This window comes from Grampus griseus (genome assembly GCF_964374135.1).
Source record: "Grampus griseus genome assembly, chromosome: 7".
NCBI lineage: Eukaryota > Metazoa > Chordata > Mammalia > Artiodactyla > Delphinidae > Grampus > Grampus griseus.
Window position 1 is genome coordinate 38,913,223 of NC_139001.1, and position 17,408 is coordinate 38,930,630.

The following is a 17,408-nucleotide window of genomic DNA, read 5'->3' on the forward strand; positions in this document are numbered from 1 at the left end:
TTTGTGTTCTTCCTGAGGATCCTCCTTCCCATGTTGCCTGCACCATTGTAACTGCTTATTTGAATACTCCCTTAGCCGGTGCTAAAGGGATGGCATCTTGGTCAGGTTTGTATGCCTAGCCCTTAGCACAGCACCCTTCATGCAGTAGACCATCCGGGAATGTTGGTTTAAACGAATTCTTGAAGTTTCTTTTTCCGGTATTCTTCTAAAGGATAGTTTTCTAGTGTGTGGGAAAAGTCAAGAAAACAACGTGAGTTGGAAACCCATGGAAAATAGAAGGAAGGTGCTTTCTTGTTCCAAGCTCTGCATGCTTTGTTCTCCTAATTCCACTTGCCCCCATAAGCAATGAAATCTGCAATCATTTCATTCCACTAGTCCTCTGAGACCTCCTAGGCACAGATAAAGTTAAATAGGAAAATAGGAGTTAAGGCAGGGACCCGCAGCACCCAGCTAAGTTAGGAGGGTGCAAAAGTGACCGGTCAGTAATCCAAGGGTATTTACTCCTCAAGGCAGAAGGAAGAGCACCCACCGCCTTCAGCTATTTACTTGCCCGCTGCTAACGCACCACGCGGGCTCAGGCGCCACCCAGCGCCCTGGAAAGTGCCTCCCGCGGGAGTGCACTGCCAGTTCCCGGGCGCTGTCCCAGGAGCAACAGATGACCGGAAATGGAACCTGCGCGGGCCTGTTGCTTAGCAACGAACGCAGCCGGGAAGCTAGACAGCCCCGGCGCTGAGGGAGCATAGACTGCCTTGTCCCCGGGCGCCGCATCTCTCGTCCGAGCGGTTCCTCGGGGCTCCGGGCAGGAGCGATCCAGGGGCCACCGGGTGCCACCAGCGCGTCCTCACAGCCATGAGCAGCCGGCAGGTGAGAGGTTGGCTCCTCGCCAGGCTCGTCCGGCTGCGAAGCTTCCCTTGTATTTCAAAAGTGATGGAAGCCTAGGTCTTCCGGACTCCGCAGTTGTGGCCTCGCGGGGTATAGCTTCTTTCATCCCACTTATGGTCTGGGATACTGAGCGTTTTCGGTGAAAACTTTTATATGTTCTCTTCCCAACCGTTCGTACTTGGTGTTGTCATAACAACCAAACACAGTGGAGCAGAGCGCCTGCAGTTTAAATTACAGCCCTAGAGTGTCCCCAGTGTGCTAATGGTGGCTGTGTTTGTCTGGGGGGAAGCTCGGTGGGGAGTTGCCTTGGATTTGGGCTCTAGGGTTGGAATATAAGCCCCTTCCTAGCGGTGCGACTTTGGGCAAATCACTTGGTTTTTCTAAACCTTCTCTCTCTTTTATGCAAAGGGGAGGAATCAGAACAAATTTTCCTCCTTTCTAAGGTTATTACAAAGTTCAAACAAGATACCATGCCATACCATACTACACATGAAAGGGTTTGGTAAGTGGCAAGTGGAATTTCTTCTTAAGAAAACATCCCCATGGCATGTAACAAAAGATGCATATGAAACCGTGGGGAATCATCATTAGTCAAATCCATTTCACTGGCCTCCACTAATCAAGCTTGCTTTTAATTGTTGCTACAAAAGACTTGCAGGTCCTCCACTCCACATGGAGCCTAAACAATAAGATGTTTGCCGGAGTTGTTTTGCAGGAGCTTGGAGTCAGCTGTGTCTCTGGGGCTGAGCTAGTTAAGGTTGCATAGGCTCTCTGACCCTCCAACTGGGCATATGCAAGTATGGCTTGGTGACCTTTTGACATCGGAGGGCTGAAAACTCCACCCTCAGATCCTGTTAAGCGCCTGCATTTTTGAAACTAGAGGCCTGTAGCTTAGTTACACCTGAGCAGAGGGGTGATTTCCACGCCTACCACACCTTTTTCCAATCACCTTTCCCCACGCTCCCCACGCTTCTCACGCTCCCTACGCCTCAGACGGCCCTGCTGCGTTACTCCTTATCCCATAAGTACCCCAGCCCCTTGGCTTCCGGGAGCCAGATTTGAGATTTGTTCGTCTGTCTTCTCCTTGGCTGCCTTGTGAATAAGCCCTGTCTTCGCTGCAAACCTCGGATGTCTCAGCGTTTTGGCTTGCTGCGTTTCTGACAAAGGGAACCGGTAACATATGTTGCAGTAGATACTTTTTAGAACTCTTTATTGAATTTAAGGGTAACTGTAAACAAAAGGAATGAACAATGGTCGACCTTTTTAATGCCAGAACAGAATGGGAAGACGTTAAGTGTGGGCATTATTCTGGGCTAGCTAGAAAACAACTCTAACTCTCTAGATTTGTATGGAAAAGGCCCCCTAAGCATCCTGGTACTGAATGGAAAACAGTTGCTTTTAAGCCGGTAGATTTTGCTTAGCTTCTTGGTTTGACACTAAACTATAATCTTTTCTTTTTCAAGCTTCGTAATTTCTTTGGTAGTGTTAGAGTTTATTGTGGAAAGAAGATTAAAAGTAACATTGAGTTGTAGGTTACTAACTGAAAATGTCAAAACCCAATTCATTAATTAATCAAAAATAGCTTATTTTCTTGATGCCCACATCAGTCTTTGACCTGCTTTTGAATCATGTGCTGTGGTGTTGAAATTTAAAATATGCCTTTACCATATTTGCAGTGGTATTTCTGAATAGCTGTTGTTTCACAAAGCCCAAATTGACCAGTTTACAACTGAAAAGCGTCCACTAAAAACCTATTGGTAGTCAAGTTTTAAGTTTCACTTTATCTTAATAAAAGTGATGTTTGGAAATTACACGCCCCCACCCCAAAGGAACCTCTGTTATTAAAAAGGCAGTGGGATCTTGAAAGAATGGGCATGAGCCCATCTAGGACTATTTACATTTTCTACATACTATTTTTAAACAGTAGAGGTCTCTCTCTGGCTGCTTTTGCTGACTTGTAATTTTAAAACTCTTGATACTTTCATTTATGCTGATTTTGAGTGTAGTTTTCCTTTTGAAAGGGTGAAAGGTTTTATATTTTAACCTGAAACAAACAGAATGGATTAAACTTTTGGAAATAACATTTTGATGTGACATTTACTTATGTGTTCATTTAGTCTGAAAAAGTAAGCAGGTGGTAAAATCATATTTGCTGAAGGAGATTTTAATATATTCATCTCAATAGTGGAAGGTTTAGAGTGACATGGCATTTTTCAGGAATAGCAATTTGAACTCTTAAATTAGGTATTTAGAAGAAAAATCTCTTGGAACTGCTTCTTTCATTTTTAAAATTAGTTAAAACATAAGGCTTTTTGAGTTTCAGTTGAAGAACTTTCAGAGGTTTAAAAATACAGATATCCAAAGAGCACGAAGCTCCCCGCAAAATCCACTACAGATTGTGGGCAGAGCAGAGGGAAAAGCTGTCAGCTTATCTCTACCTTAGCGCATTTTCTAGTTGTTAAATTAAGTAGTTTTGCATTTATATGATGCTCATTCTGTTTTCCTTCATCCTGTCTCCTTGATGTTATTGCTTAAAAAGGAGAGCAGAGTGAAAACAGTTGGGTATGAGGCCAACAGCATGGTGATAATTTTAACAACCATAACTCAGAACATATGATGACTATATTTAACTCAACCCTATTAGATTTTGAGAGTTGGTTGTTGATTTAATCAGACAACTTCAGGATTATTGTTGATTTTAACCAGACACATTCATAGATTCTGGTCATTTCATCAGAACTGTTAAATTTGGATTATACCAGGTTTCAAATATCCCTTCCAATAGACAAGTAGTTGAAAATCAGTAAAATAAAAACTGAGTGCCAAGCCAGAGTACTCAAGGAAGACCTTGACTCTTTAGCAATTTTAATTCTGGTAATGTAAAATTATATTAGGATCCCAACAGAAAACAGATGGCATGCTTAAAAGGATTAAATTGAAGAAAACTTATGAAAAGACCATTTGGAGAGGTGTGGGCAAGGTTAAGAGAAGAAACCAACAGGGATGAGGATGCACCTAAGGATTAATAACAGGAAGTCGTTGCCATTCCTAGGCCTGACGGGTCAAAGAAATTGAACCCCGTTCTCAGAACTTGGTGAGAGCTGGAGGCTTGGAATGGTAGCTTCCTGAAAGGAGCTGAACTCTGGAAGAATTTAGCCACTATCAGAACTACGGGAAACAGGGAGTACTAGGAGAGAAATATCCAAAACTCTCTCCTTTCATCCTGTCTAGTCTCCTACAGGTGCCTCTCATTGCTTAATCCCCAGCAGAAGCCAGAGGGCTGGCAGCCCAGGTGCTGCCTGTCTACAGAAGTCAGCCTTCTAGGCACAGAGCAGGAAGGAAAACATGGAGACTGGATTGGGGCAAACAAAGAATAACCGTCACAGAAATTATTATATGTAGATGCAGTCTTCATGGACATTTCCCTGTTTACAAATTAGTTGTGATTAAAAGTTGGTAAGTCAATTGTTCAGGTCCTGTAATGCATTTTTCACTCAGAATTCTTTATACCTAAGAATAAGTCTAACAAAAGATGTGTACAGGGCTTCCCTGGTGGCGCAGTGGTTGAGAGTCCGCCTGCCGATGCAGGGGACACGGGTTCGTGCCCCGGTCCAGGAAGATCCCTCATGCCGTGGAGCGGCTGGGCCCGTGAGCCATGGCCGCTGAGCCTGCGTGTCCGGAGCCTGTGCTCTGCAACGGGAGAGGCCACAACAGTGAAAGGCCTGCGAACCGCAAAAAAAAAAAAAAAAAAAAAAAAGATGTGTACACCCTTATGAAGAATATTACAAAAAGTTTTTGAAGGATACACTCCAAGGATGTGAATAAAGAAATATATTGTATTCATGAAGAAGTCAATATCATAACAATATCAATTTCCTCCAGATTATTCTAGGCATTCAGTGTGTTTCTGTCAAAATCCCCCAAAGTTTCATGCAATGTGGATCCTAAAATTCACGTGGTAGAGAAAAGGTCAAGATTGTATATAATAATTTTTAAGAATACTAAGGTGGAGAGAATTGCCTTACAGATTTCAAGACCTATTGTGAAGTCATAGTAATTTAGACAATGTCATACAATTTGTTTACAGATAGACAAATATACCAATGGAATTAAAGGGACAAAAGAGACATTTACATACTCACGTGTATTATATGTGTATTATATACACACTGTATAGTATATGTGTGTGTGTGAAATAAAATTGTGTGTATACTAAAACATATGACCAAAGATGTTTATTGGAACATCTTTTGTAATAGAGAAACATTGGAAATAAGCTAAATGTTAATTTACAGGAGAATGGAATGGATGAGTCGCATCATATTCATATGTTAGAGTACTATACAGCTGTGAAAATCAGGAAAGTATCAACGTGGGAAGTGAGAAAACCATCTTGCTTGCATGCTGAAGAGTTTGAAAGAAAGTCTCCCTCTATGATGTAAGGGAAACTTTCTGGAAAGCTGCCCTTAGGGGTGCAACCCTGCTGGAGGGTGTCTGTCACTGGGTCAGCCACACACCACAGGCTGGGAAGGTGCCCACAGTCAAGGATGCTGACTGCTGGCAGCCACACCATGGAAGCAATGACAAAAAGCCCTGGAACCAGGAAGAGAGTCCCTTCTTCTCACAGTGTTGTTTTGACACCCTTTATAATATTAATGCTGGTTGGCAAAGGAGAAATGTTATAGAATCCTGCCCAGTCACAAAGGGGGGCAAAAAGGGTAGACTTGGAGCTGAGAGGTAATATTGACAATTGGCAAAAAGCACGATTTATAATCTGCTTTATAGAACAAAGCATTATTGTCAACAGTGCTTCCTCTTACCTAGGTGGAATTCCTCCCATGGAATCCTCCTCTACTCAAAGGAAGATATCAGCCCTTTTCCCTGAAAGTTGCTGCTAAAAAGTATGTTACTTACAGTAACTTGAGGATGCATTAACCTGAATACATTGTCACCTTAGGAAGTGGAGCATTCTGGGAAAAAAATGAAGTTTTAGCCATGGAGAAAGGAGGTGGGGGCTAAGTGAATGGATACTCATTAGATAAATTCCTAGAAGATATGGCCAATTCCCCACTGAACTGTCTTGGTACTCACCCATAAATGTATGGGTTTATTTCTGAACTCCCAATTCTGTTCCTTTGATCTATAGATCTATATGTTTATCCTTACACAGTCTTCATTACTGTAGTTTTGTAGTTAAGTCATGAAATCTGAAAGTGTGAGTCTGACAACTTTGTTCTTTTTCAAGATCTTTTGGCTATTCTGGGTCCATTACATTTCCATGTGAATTTTATGATCATCTTGTTAATTTCTACAACTAAGCATCTGGGATTTTGAGAAAGGGTGTGTTGAATCTGTAGGTTATTTTGAGGGGAGAGTATTGCATTTTAACAATATTAGTCTTCCAATCCATGAGTATGGGGTGTCTTTCCATTTATTAGGGTCTTCTTTAATTTCTTTCAATAATGTTTTATAGCTTTCTTTGTACAAGTCTTGCACGTCTTTTTGTTAAATTTATTCCTAAGTATTTTATCCTTTCTGATGCTATTGTAAATTAATTTGTTTTGGATTGTTCATTGTTAGCATCTAGAAATACAATTTTTGTGTATTAATCTTGAATCCTGCAACCTTGCTGAGCTCTTTCATTAGCTCTAATCTTTTGTGGATGCCTTATGATTTTCTGTACACAACATCATGCTATCCATAAAGTATGTTTTAGAATATTTTGGATGATATGTGCTTTACTTTATATTAGACACTCTGTAACACTTGGTTCAATGAGTCAATTTTAGAATTAACAGAGTAAACAGTGTTGGGTTGGGTTTTGTTTGTATTTTTTCATGCAGGATAAATCACCCAGCAAAGAAAAATCCAAGATACCAGTCAGATTTTTACCACAGTTGTCTACGGTAATTTACCAAATATCTCATATTTTATTGCTTTTGTAATAATGTTGTTTACTAGTTTTCAAACTTGCAAATAAGATACTGAATTTTTTTTTTTTTTTTTTTTTGGCTGCATTGGGTCTTTGTTGCTGTGCACAGGCTTTCTCTAGTTGCGGCGAGTGGGGGGCTACTCTTCGTCGCAGTGCGTGGGCTTCTCAGTCTGGTGGCTTCCCTTGTTGTGGAGCACGGGCTCTAGGCACACGGGCTTCAGTAGTTGTGGCACACGGACTTCAGTAGTTGTGGCTTGCAGGCTCTAGAGCGCAGGCTCAGTATTTATGGCACATGGGCTTATTTGCTCCATGGCATGTGGGATCTTCCCGGACCAGGGCTCGAACCCGTGTCCCCTGCATTGGCAGGCGGATTCTTAACCGCTGAGCCACCAGGGAAGCCCAAGATACTGAATTTTTTATTATAAATTTCTGTGCTCCATTTCTTTTCCGATGGAGAACATCTATGAGGTATATATCGTAGGAAAAATAACTGTCTTAATAAAGGAGCTGTAAGCTATAATTACCTAGTATGTGCAGGATATTTGAGTATTATGAATAAAAGAATTCTGAGGATGACCTAGCAGAAGTAGTGTTGGAGTTAGGAAGCAAGGACTTAGATTACAGATTTTTCACTAATGGCTCTGTGACTATTACAGAGTCACTTACCTCTTGGAGCCCCAGTTTCTGAGTTTGAAATGAGAACAGTTGATTTGATCTCTGAAGAGGTGTCTCTTCTAGCACTGTTAGCTACAGGAGATTTCTTAGATCTTGGCATCCTTTTTCATGATTTTGATGTTAAATTAGCATTGTCCTGTGGAAGAGGTAGTTAATAGACATTTTCAGTTGATCAAGTGCTGGACAAATCAGATTTTACTGCAATAAAGTTTACTGTCAAATAATTATGTTGAGTTTAATATTGTTGAGTTATACTCTTGTGATTCCTGGAAGTTGATTTTAAATGGAGGTTCAATGCAAACATTATTTGTTTTGAAACATTTTAAAAGCTCAGGATGAACTATGAAATGGAATCTGAATGGCTTCATACAGAGTAGATTTCTAATAATTTGAAATTAAGGATTCTTTCAGATTAAAAAAACACTCCAATGAAAATGTTCAGGTGAATGCTCTTAAACATTTCAAAGTACACGTTTCAATTGTGAACCTATTTTATCGATAATGCCAAGATTATCACACCATGTTCTATGAAATAAAATCATAGCATTTTTTTTAGTTCTGCAAATATCTGTCTTAGGTATTCTGTGTTAAGAGCCAAAGATATGAAATGGAATAGACATTTAATTTTCTCTTTAAAAATTAAAAAAATTTTAAATTTAATAAAATTGCCACTAGTTAAAAAAAATTAGTGTATAGGTTTAGCAATAAATATTATTAGTATATAGGTTTACAAATAGCAACTAAATTTAAATTTACTTACTGAATAGATATTCAGTGGCTGAGATGAATAATCCTTCCTAGCCCATGAGGCAAATAATTGTTTAAAATGCTTATTTGGCTGATTTAAACCTTATACTGTGCTCATATTTGACTTTGTCTTGCAATTTTTCTTTCGTATCATTTGAGTTTTATGTCTTTTAAGATAAATAATATTTGAAAGAAATTTTTAACATATTCCATTAATTAAAACAAAAATTCATTTGAACATTATGGTTTGCACTTGGATAATATTTTCCGGCAGTAATTAAGATTTGGGGGGTGGGGTAATAATTGCATTTATTTACATTTTTGGTAAAACACTGGTGTGTTCTTCAGTAATGGGCATTGTAAATGTTTGGAAAAACAAATGGGAGAATTGGAGCCTTCAGGCCATTTTTAGCGACACACAGTTTTGTTTTTTTTTCAGGGGGAGGGTTGCGGAAAACACTGAAGTTACCTACAGTTTTTGTTTGTTTTTGTTTTTGTTTTTTAGCCAGTTCTGCCCTCATAGCTTCCATGGAAATAGACTCTTTCACTAAATGAAGAAAGGTGCTGTGAGTGCGGGTTGGGTAGTGCGGGCTGCTCTGACTACCCCAGGTCATAAAGGAGCAGACCGCTTGCTTCGTAGTCTCTGGCAGAGCACCCACTTTTTTCCAAAGTCAGCTTCTAGTCTTACGTGGTGCACACATCCAGCGTTTTTAAACATACTTTGTGATGACCCATGGTTTGGAGTTCTCACAACTGGCAGAAGTTGAGATTGGCATTTAAAAAGTGGTGGATTTGGGTCCCAGAAATTAGATGAAAAAAATAACCCCCAGGCCTCTAAGCCCACGTGAGCATGTGAACATATAAGCCCTTTCTACCTGGAAGACCTAGAATGATTTTCATTACAGACCTTCATGTTCCCAGAGGTGATCCTTGTTAAAACCAAGGATGGCCCAGCACTGGTGGCTGCCAGCCTCTCAGAGCTGGTGACCTGACTCTCAGCCTGCACACCTCACTCATAGCCCTCCCATGAATCTGAAATCCTTTATGGAGAAAGATGAGAATGGAAGAATGGAAGGGGGGATGGAAGGATGGAAGACCACTGATTTTTAAGTGTTCTAGATGTTCTCCTGTGAAAGAAGAGCCTGAAAATAGGACATGTGTAGAGTTGGAGAGGTGATCCCAGGAAGCAGGAGTAAAGGATCTGGGAGAGTAAAACTAGGAAGGAGGAGAAGTCAGTACGGGGCGGCTGGAATGATCCTGCCCGACCTTCTGAATGCTTCCTGGAATCATCTGCCTGAGGATGATCAGGGTGGTAGCATTTATCCGTCAGCTCTCATCCTATCTCCTGAGGATGTTAACTTCCATCTATTTCTGGCTGCTCACGTGTGAGTGCAGAATGGGCTACCCCGAGGGTCCCATGCTGCGGCATCAAAGAAGCCACACGGGACAAAACAAAAGACAGTTTCTTGAGTGGAAACCCTGTCGTTCCCACCCGGATTGAAGCCAGCACAGAACTGTTCACTGCAGCCACGTCTGGAATCGTGAGGTGAGGGACAAGAGGATGTGAAAGGAAGTGAAACAAGACTTTTCTGATAGAAAAGTCAATGGAATTCTTAGTCCAGCCTCACAGAAGTTCCAAAGCAGAGGGAAGGAGTGCATATGTCTGTCATCATCTGAAAGGAGAAAACAGACTAAAATGGAATTGCTAATCAGCATTAAAAATATGTAGACGTTACTTTAAAATGCACCCCTCTGGTTTTATTGAAGATCAGTGTTACTTAGCTAGATGGTGTTCTGACTATGTGTGGCTGCTGTTTGTGATTGGCCCAGGGCCACTATTTATAAACCCTTCATATATATATATATATATATATATATGAAGGGTATAGAGGAAACATTCAGGCCCTCACCACCCTTCTCCACCCAGGGTGCTGATGAGACTGGGGGTGGTAGCTCAGCGTGCAGAATGGGTGCTGTAGAGATCCTAAGAAGTCAGGTTGTGGGAATCAGTGTCGAAGGCTTGGGTTAAGCAAGGTGTTTTGTACATTTGTAGTAGCTCCATTACAGTAGACCTCATTTGAGTTGCCTCTGTATGACGGTATGAGAATTTTAGGGCACTTGGACCATATGTCCCTTTCCTTCTATCATCTACAGCTGCATTCGGTTTTTTTTTTTTTTTTTTTTGCGGTACGTGGGCCTCTCACTGTTGTGGCCTCTCCCGTTGCGGAGCACAGGCTCCGGACGCTCAGACTCAGTGGCCATGGCTCACGGGCCCAGCCGCTCTGCGGCATGTGGGATCCTCCCGAACTGGGGCACGAACCTGTGTCCCCTGCATCGGCAGGCGGACTCTCAAGCACTGTGCCACCAGGGAAGCCCTACAGCTGCATTCTTATTAGGCCTTTGCCACATCCTTATTCTCCCTAAAGGGAAGCCTTCCACTCTGAGAACACCTACTGCACTTTTAGCTTGAAAACGTTGTGCTCATGTCCCCCTTTGTACCCTGTGGTCCATTGGGGATTAAAGAAAACAGAGCCGTTTGTGGTACAGCACTGTATATGTATGAAACAGTTACCTAATTTGGTGTTTGTACTTTGGGAAGTATTGTCTGAAGTTCATTGCAATTTTCTTTCCCTTCACTCTTCTTCCCTTCCCATTTTATTGAGATATAATTGACATACAACCCTGTAAATCTAAAGTGTCCAACATAATGATTTGACTTAACACACATCATGATTACTACAGTTGGTTTGTGAACATTATTGTCTCAGATAGATACAACATTAAAGAAATAGAAAAAACTTTTTTCTTTGGGCTGAGAACTCCACAGCTTTCCTATAATAAACATACAGCAGTGTGAATTATATTTATTATGTTGTACATTACATCCCTAGTACTTATTTACCTTATAACTGGAAGTTTGTACCTTTAGACTACCTACCCCCAGATTCTGATAAGCTCAAATCTGATCTCTTTTTCTATTGTAAAGTACAATTGGCCTATTTAATACAGCACTGTTAGTTCCTGGTGCATAATACGGTGATTCGATATTTCTATACATTTCATACTGATCACAAGTCTAGTTACCGTCTGTCACAATATAAAGATGTTACATAATTATTGACTATATTCCCCTCACTGTACATTTTATATCTGTGACTCATGTATTTTGCACCTGGAAGTTTGTACCTCTTAATCTCCCTCACCTATTTCTCTCATCCTTGCACCCCACCTCCCCTCTGGCAACCACCTGTTTGTGTACCATGACTCTGTTTCTGTTTTGTCATGTTTGTTCATTTATTTTTTAGACTCCACAAATAAGTGAAATCATATGGTATTTGTCTTTTCCTGTCTGACTTATTTCACTTAGCTTAATGCCCTGTAGGTCCATTTATGTTGTCACAAATGGCACGAGTTCATGGTTTTTACAGCTGAGTAATATTCCATTGTATTTATATATACCACATTTTCTTTATCCATGTATCTATTGATGGGCACATGGATTGCTTCCATATCTTGGCTATTGTAAATAATGCTGTAGTGAACATAGGGGTGCATATATTTTCAAATTAGTGTTTTCATTTTCTTTGGCTAAATACCCAGGAGTGGAATTGTTAAATTGTATGATAGTTCTATTTTTAATTTTTTGAGGAATCGCCATACTGTTCTCCATAGTGGCTGTACCAATTTACATTCCCACCAGCATTGCACAAGGGCTCCCTTTTCTCCACACCCTCACCAACACTTGCTATTGCCCCACCCCAGTTTTAATGAGATATAATTGACATGCAGTACTGTATAAGTTTAAGATGTACAGCATAATGATTTGACATACATACATCATGAAATGATTACCACAATAGGTTTAGTGAATATTCATCATCTCATATAGATACATTAAAGAAACAGGAGAAAATTTTTTTCTTTGTGAATTTTGTCCTTTTTGACAGTGGCCATTCTGACAGGTGTGAGGTGATCTCATTGTGGTTTTGATGTGCATTTCTCTAATGATTAGTGATGTTCAGCATCTTTTCATGTGCCTGTTGGCCATCTGTATGTCTTCTTTGGAAAAATGTTTATTCAGGTCCTCTGCCCATTTTAAAAGTTGGGTTATTTGTTTTCTTAACATTGAGTTTTGTGAGTTCCTTGTGTATTTTGAGTATTAACCTCTTATTGGATATGTCATTTGAAAACATCTTCTCCCATTCAGTAGGCGGTTTTTCATTTGCTGATAGTTTCCTTTGCCTTGCAAAAGCTTCTTAGTTTGATGTAGCCCCATTTATTTATTTTTGGTTTTGTTTCCCTTGCCTGAGGAGATATAGCAAAAAAAATATCACCGGCTTCCCTGGTGGCGCAGTGGTTGAGAGTCCGCCTGCCGATGCAGGGGACACGGGTTCGTGCCCCGGTCCGGGAAGATCCCATATGCCGCAGAGCAGCTGGGCCCGTGAGCCATGGCTGCTGAGCCTGCATGTTCGGAGCCTGTGCTCCGCAACGGGAGAGGCCACAACAGTGAGAGGCCCGCGTACTGCAAAAAAAAAAAAAAAAAAAAAATCGCTAAGACTGATGTCAAAGGGCATAGTGCCTGTGTTTTCTTCTGGAAGTTTTATGGTTTCATATCTTACATTGACGTCCTAAATCCATTTTGAGTTTATTTTTTTAATATGGTGTGAGAAAGTGGTCCTGTTTGATTCTTTTGCACGTAGCTGTCCAGTTTCCCAATACCATTTATTGAAGAGCCTATCTTTCCCTATTGTATATTTTTGCCTCCTTTGTCATAGATTAATTGACCATATGAATGTGGTTTCATTTCTGGGTGCTCTATTCTGCGCCATTGATCTGTGTGTCTGTTTTTGATTACTGTGGCTTTATAGTACAGTTTGAAATAAAGGAGTGTGATACGTCTAGCTTTGTTCTCTTTCTCTAGATTGTTATCTTGAGATAACAAGATAAAAAGGCTCTTCAGGGTCTTCTGTGTTTCCATACAAATTTTAGCTCTGTTCTAGTTCTGTGCAAAATGCCATTGGTATTTTAATAGGGATTGCGCTGAATCTGTAGATTGCCTTGGGTCATATGGCCATTTTAACAGGAGTGAGTCTTCTAATCCATGATGTTGGTAGTCAGAGATACTGAATAATGTCTTCCAAACTGAGAAGGAACGTTGAGACTGAAAAATGAGGTGATCAACTTCATAAAGAACAATTAGGAAATGTATTGTGGGTAACTTAGGCGGGAAGGATTGGGTGGACACATGATCCGCATTCACAGCTGCACTTAGCACCGCTGAAAGGGGTACAGGGGAATTTAAAGGGGTCAAAGCTAAAAATAGAATCTGACTACTAGGGAGAATTTAAAGGAGTCAAAGCTAAAAATAGAATCTGACTACTACTACATCCATGTCCACATGGATGGGAACAGGGTTTTTTTTTTCCTTCCCCTGGATGTCTCATGACCATTAACCATCTGCATCAGCAAAAGGCACACTTCTGGTTTTTAGGTATCAGATGAAGGCAAGGGTGAAAGTTGAATGGGAATTCATCTGGCTTGGGCACATTCCTTGTGTGTCAGGCTAAAGCTCAGTCATGCATAAGGAGGAGGGGATAGGACAGTGGGCCTAAGATAGAGCTGACAGAATGGAGTCAGTTTGGTTCAGCTACACATGTGAGCATGGTATATCTTTCCATTTCTTTGTATTGTCTTCAGTTTCTCTCATCAGTGTCTTATAGTTTTCCAAGTACAAGTCTTTTACCTTATATTTATTCTTGTATATTTTATTTTTTGTTGCATTGTAAAGGGATTGTTTCCTTAATTTCTCTTTCTGATAGTTTTTTGTTTGTTTGTTTGTTTGTTTTTGAGGTACACGGGCATCTCACTGTTGTGGCCTCTCCCGTTGTGGAGCACAGGCTCCGGATGCTCAGGCTCAGCGGCCATGGTTCACAGGCCTAGCCGCGTCACGACATGTGGGATCTTCCCGGACCAGGGCACGAACCAGTGTCCCCTGCATCGGCAGGCGGACTCTCAACCACTGCGCCACCAGGGAAGCCCTGATAGTTTGTTTTCAGTGTATAGAAACACAGCAGATTCTTGTACATCAATTTTGTATGCTGCAACTTTACCAAATTCATTGATGAATTTTAGTAATTTTTTGGTAGCATCTTTAGGATTTTGTATATATAGTATCATCACACCTGCAAACAGGGCAGTTTCACTTCTTCCTTTCCAATTTGGATCTCTCTTATTTCTTGTCTGGTTGTTGTGGCTAGGACTTCAAATACTATGTGGAATAAAAGTGGAGAGGCTGGACAACCTTGTCTTTTTCTTAATCTTAGAGGAACTGCTTTCAGCTTTTCACTGTTGAGTATGTTGTTAGCTGTGGGCTTATCATACGTGGCCTTTATTATGTTGAGATATAGTCCCTCTACACCCACTTTGTTGAGAGTTTTTGTCATAAATGGATGTTGAGTTTTGTCCAAGACTTTCTGCATCTATTGAGATGATCATATGGTTTTTATTCTTCAATTTGTTAATGTGGTATATCATGTAGGTTGATTTTTGCAAATATTCAACCATCCTTGCATCCCTGGGATAAATCCCACTTGATCATGGTGTGTGATCCTTTTAGTGTATTGTTGAATTTGGTTTGTTAATATTTTGATGAGGATTTTTACATCTATGTTCATCAGTGATATAGGCCTGTATTTTTTTCTTTTTGTGGTATCTTTGTCTGGTTTTGGTATCCGGGTGTAGGTGACCTCATAGAATGAGTTTGGGAATGTTCCTTCCTCTGCATTTTTTTGGAATAGTTTGAGAAGGATAGGTGCTAACTCTTCTTTAAATGTTTGGTAGAATTGACCTGTGAAGCAGTCTGGTCCAGGACTTTTGTTTGAGAGTAAGTTTGTTTTATTACTGATTCAGTTTCAATCCTGGTAATTGGTCTGTTTCTATTTTCTATTTCTTCCTGATTCAGTCTTGGGAGATTGTACTTTCTAGGAATTTCTCCATTTCCTCTAGATTGTCCATTTTATTGGCATACAGCTGTTCATAGTGACCTCTTATGATCCTTTGTAGTTCTGCGGTGTAAGTTGTAACTTGTTTTTATAGGAAAAAAACTGTAAAAATACAAACACATGAGGCAAAATAATACACTATTAAATAACCAAGAGATCACTGAAGAAATGAAAGAGGAAGTCAAAAAATACCTAGAAACAAATGACAATGAAAACATGACAACCCAAAACCTATGGGATGCAGCAAAAGCAGTTATAAAGGGAAGTTTATAGCAATACAATCCTACCTCAAGAAACATCTCAGATAAACAACCTAACCTTACCCCTAACGCAATTAGAGAAAGAAGAATAAAAAACCCCAAATTTAGCAGAAGGAAAGAAATCATAAAGATCAGAGCAGAAATAAATGAAAAAGAAATGAAGAAAACAACAGCAAAGATCAATAAAACTAAAAGCTGGTTCTTTGAGAAGATAAACAAAATTGATAAACCATTAGCCAGAGTCATCAAGAAAAAAAGGGAGAAGACTCAAATCAACAGAAATAGAAATGAAAAAGAAGTAACAACTGACACTGCAGAAATAAAAAAGGATCATGAGAGATTACTACAAGCAACTCTATGCCAATAAAATGGACAACCTGGAAGAAACGGACAAATTCTTAGAAAAGCACAACCTTCTGAGACTGAACCAGGAAAAAATAGAAAATATAAACAGACCAATCACAAGCACTGAAATTGAAACTGTGATTAAAAATCTTCGAACAAACAAAAGCCCAGGACCAGATGGCTTCACAGGCAAATTCTATCAAACATTTAGAGAAGAGCTAACAGCTATCCTTCTCAAACTCTTCCAAAATATAGCAGAGGGAGGAACACTCCCAAACTCATTCTACGAGGGCACCATCACTGTGATACCAAAACCAGACAAAGGTGTTACAAGAAAAGAAAACTACAGGCCAGTATCACTGATGAACATAGATGCAAAAATCCTCAACAGAATACTAGCAAACAGAATCCAGCAGCACATTAAAAGGATCACACACCATGATCAAGTGGGATTTATCCCAGAAATGCAAGGATTCTTCAATATACACAAATCAGTCAATGTGATACACCATGTTAACAAACTGAAGGATAAAAACCATATGATCATCTCAATAGATGCAGAAAAAGCTTTTGACAAAATTCAACACCAACTTATGATAAAAGCTCTCCAGAAAGTAGGCATAGAGGGAACTTACCTCAACATAATAAATGCCATATATGACAAACCCACAGCCAACATCATTCTCAATGGTGAAAGACTGAAACCATTTTCTCTAAGACCAGGAACAAGACAATGTTGTCCACTCTCACCACTTTTATTCAACATAGTTTTGGAAGTTTTAGCCACAGCAGTCAGATGGAAAAAAAATAAAAGGAATCCAAATAGGAAAAGAAGAAGTAAAACTGTCACTGTTTGCAGATGACATGATACCATACACAGATAATCCTAAAGATGCTACCAGAAAACTACTGGAGCTAATCAATGAATTTGGTAAAGTAGCAGGATACAAAATTAATGCACAGAAATCTCTTGAATTCCTATGCACTAATGACAAAAAATATGAAAGAGAAATTAAGGAAACACTCCCATTTACTACTGCAACAAAAAGAATAAAATACCTAGGAATAAATCTACCTAAGGAGACAAAAGACTTGTATGCAGAAAACTATAAGACACTGATGAAAGAAATTAAAGATGATACAAATTGATGGAGAGAGATATACCATGTTCTTGGATTGGAAGAATCAACATTGTGAAAATGACTACACCCAAAGAAATCTACAGTTTCAATGCAATCCCTATCAAACTACCAATGGCATTTTTCACAGAACTGGAACAAAAAATTTCACAATTTGTATGGAAACACAAAAGACCCCGAATTGCCAAAGCAATCTTGAGAAAGAAAAACGGAGCTGGAGGAATCAGGCTCCCTCACTTCAGACTATACCACAAAGCTACAGTAATCAAGACAGTATGGTACTGGCACAAAAACAGAAATATAGATCAATGGAACAGGATAGAAAGTCCAGAGATAAACCCACGCACATATGGTCACCTTATCTTTGACAATGGATGCAAGAATATACAATGGAGAAAAGACAGCCTCTTCAGTAAGTGCTTCTGGG

At 39.9% G+C, this 17,408-nt stretch overlaps 1 protein-coding gene across 1 annotated transcript in view; it reads left to right on the forward strand.

Moving 5' to 3' along the window:
- Positions 1–849: 849 nt before the first annotated feature.
- Positions 850–17,408, forward strand: part of DNAH7 (dynein axonemal heavy chain 7) — a gene marked incomplete at both ends in the record, with an annotated part of 244,845 nt that continues 228,286 nt past the window's right edge. Inside the window, 2 exons of the mRNA XM_082658909.1 lie at positions 850–864; positions 6,726–6,788. Coding sequence (XP_082515035.1) covers positions 850–864; positions 6,726–6,788 — 78 coding nt within the window. The remainder of the gene's footprint in view (positions 865–6,725; positions 6,789–17,408) is intronic.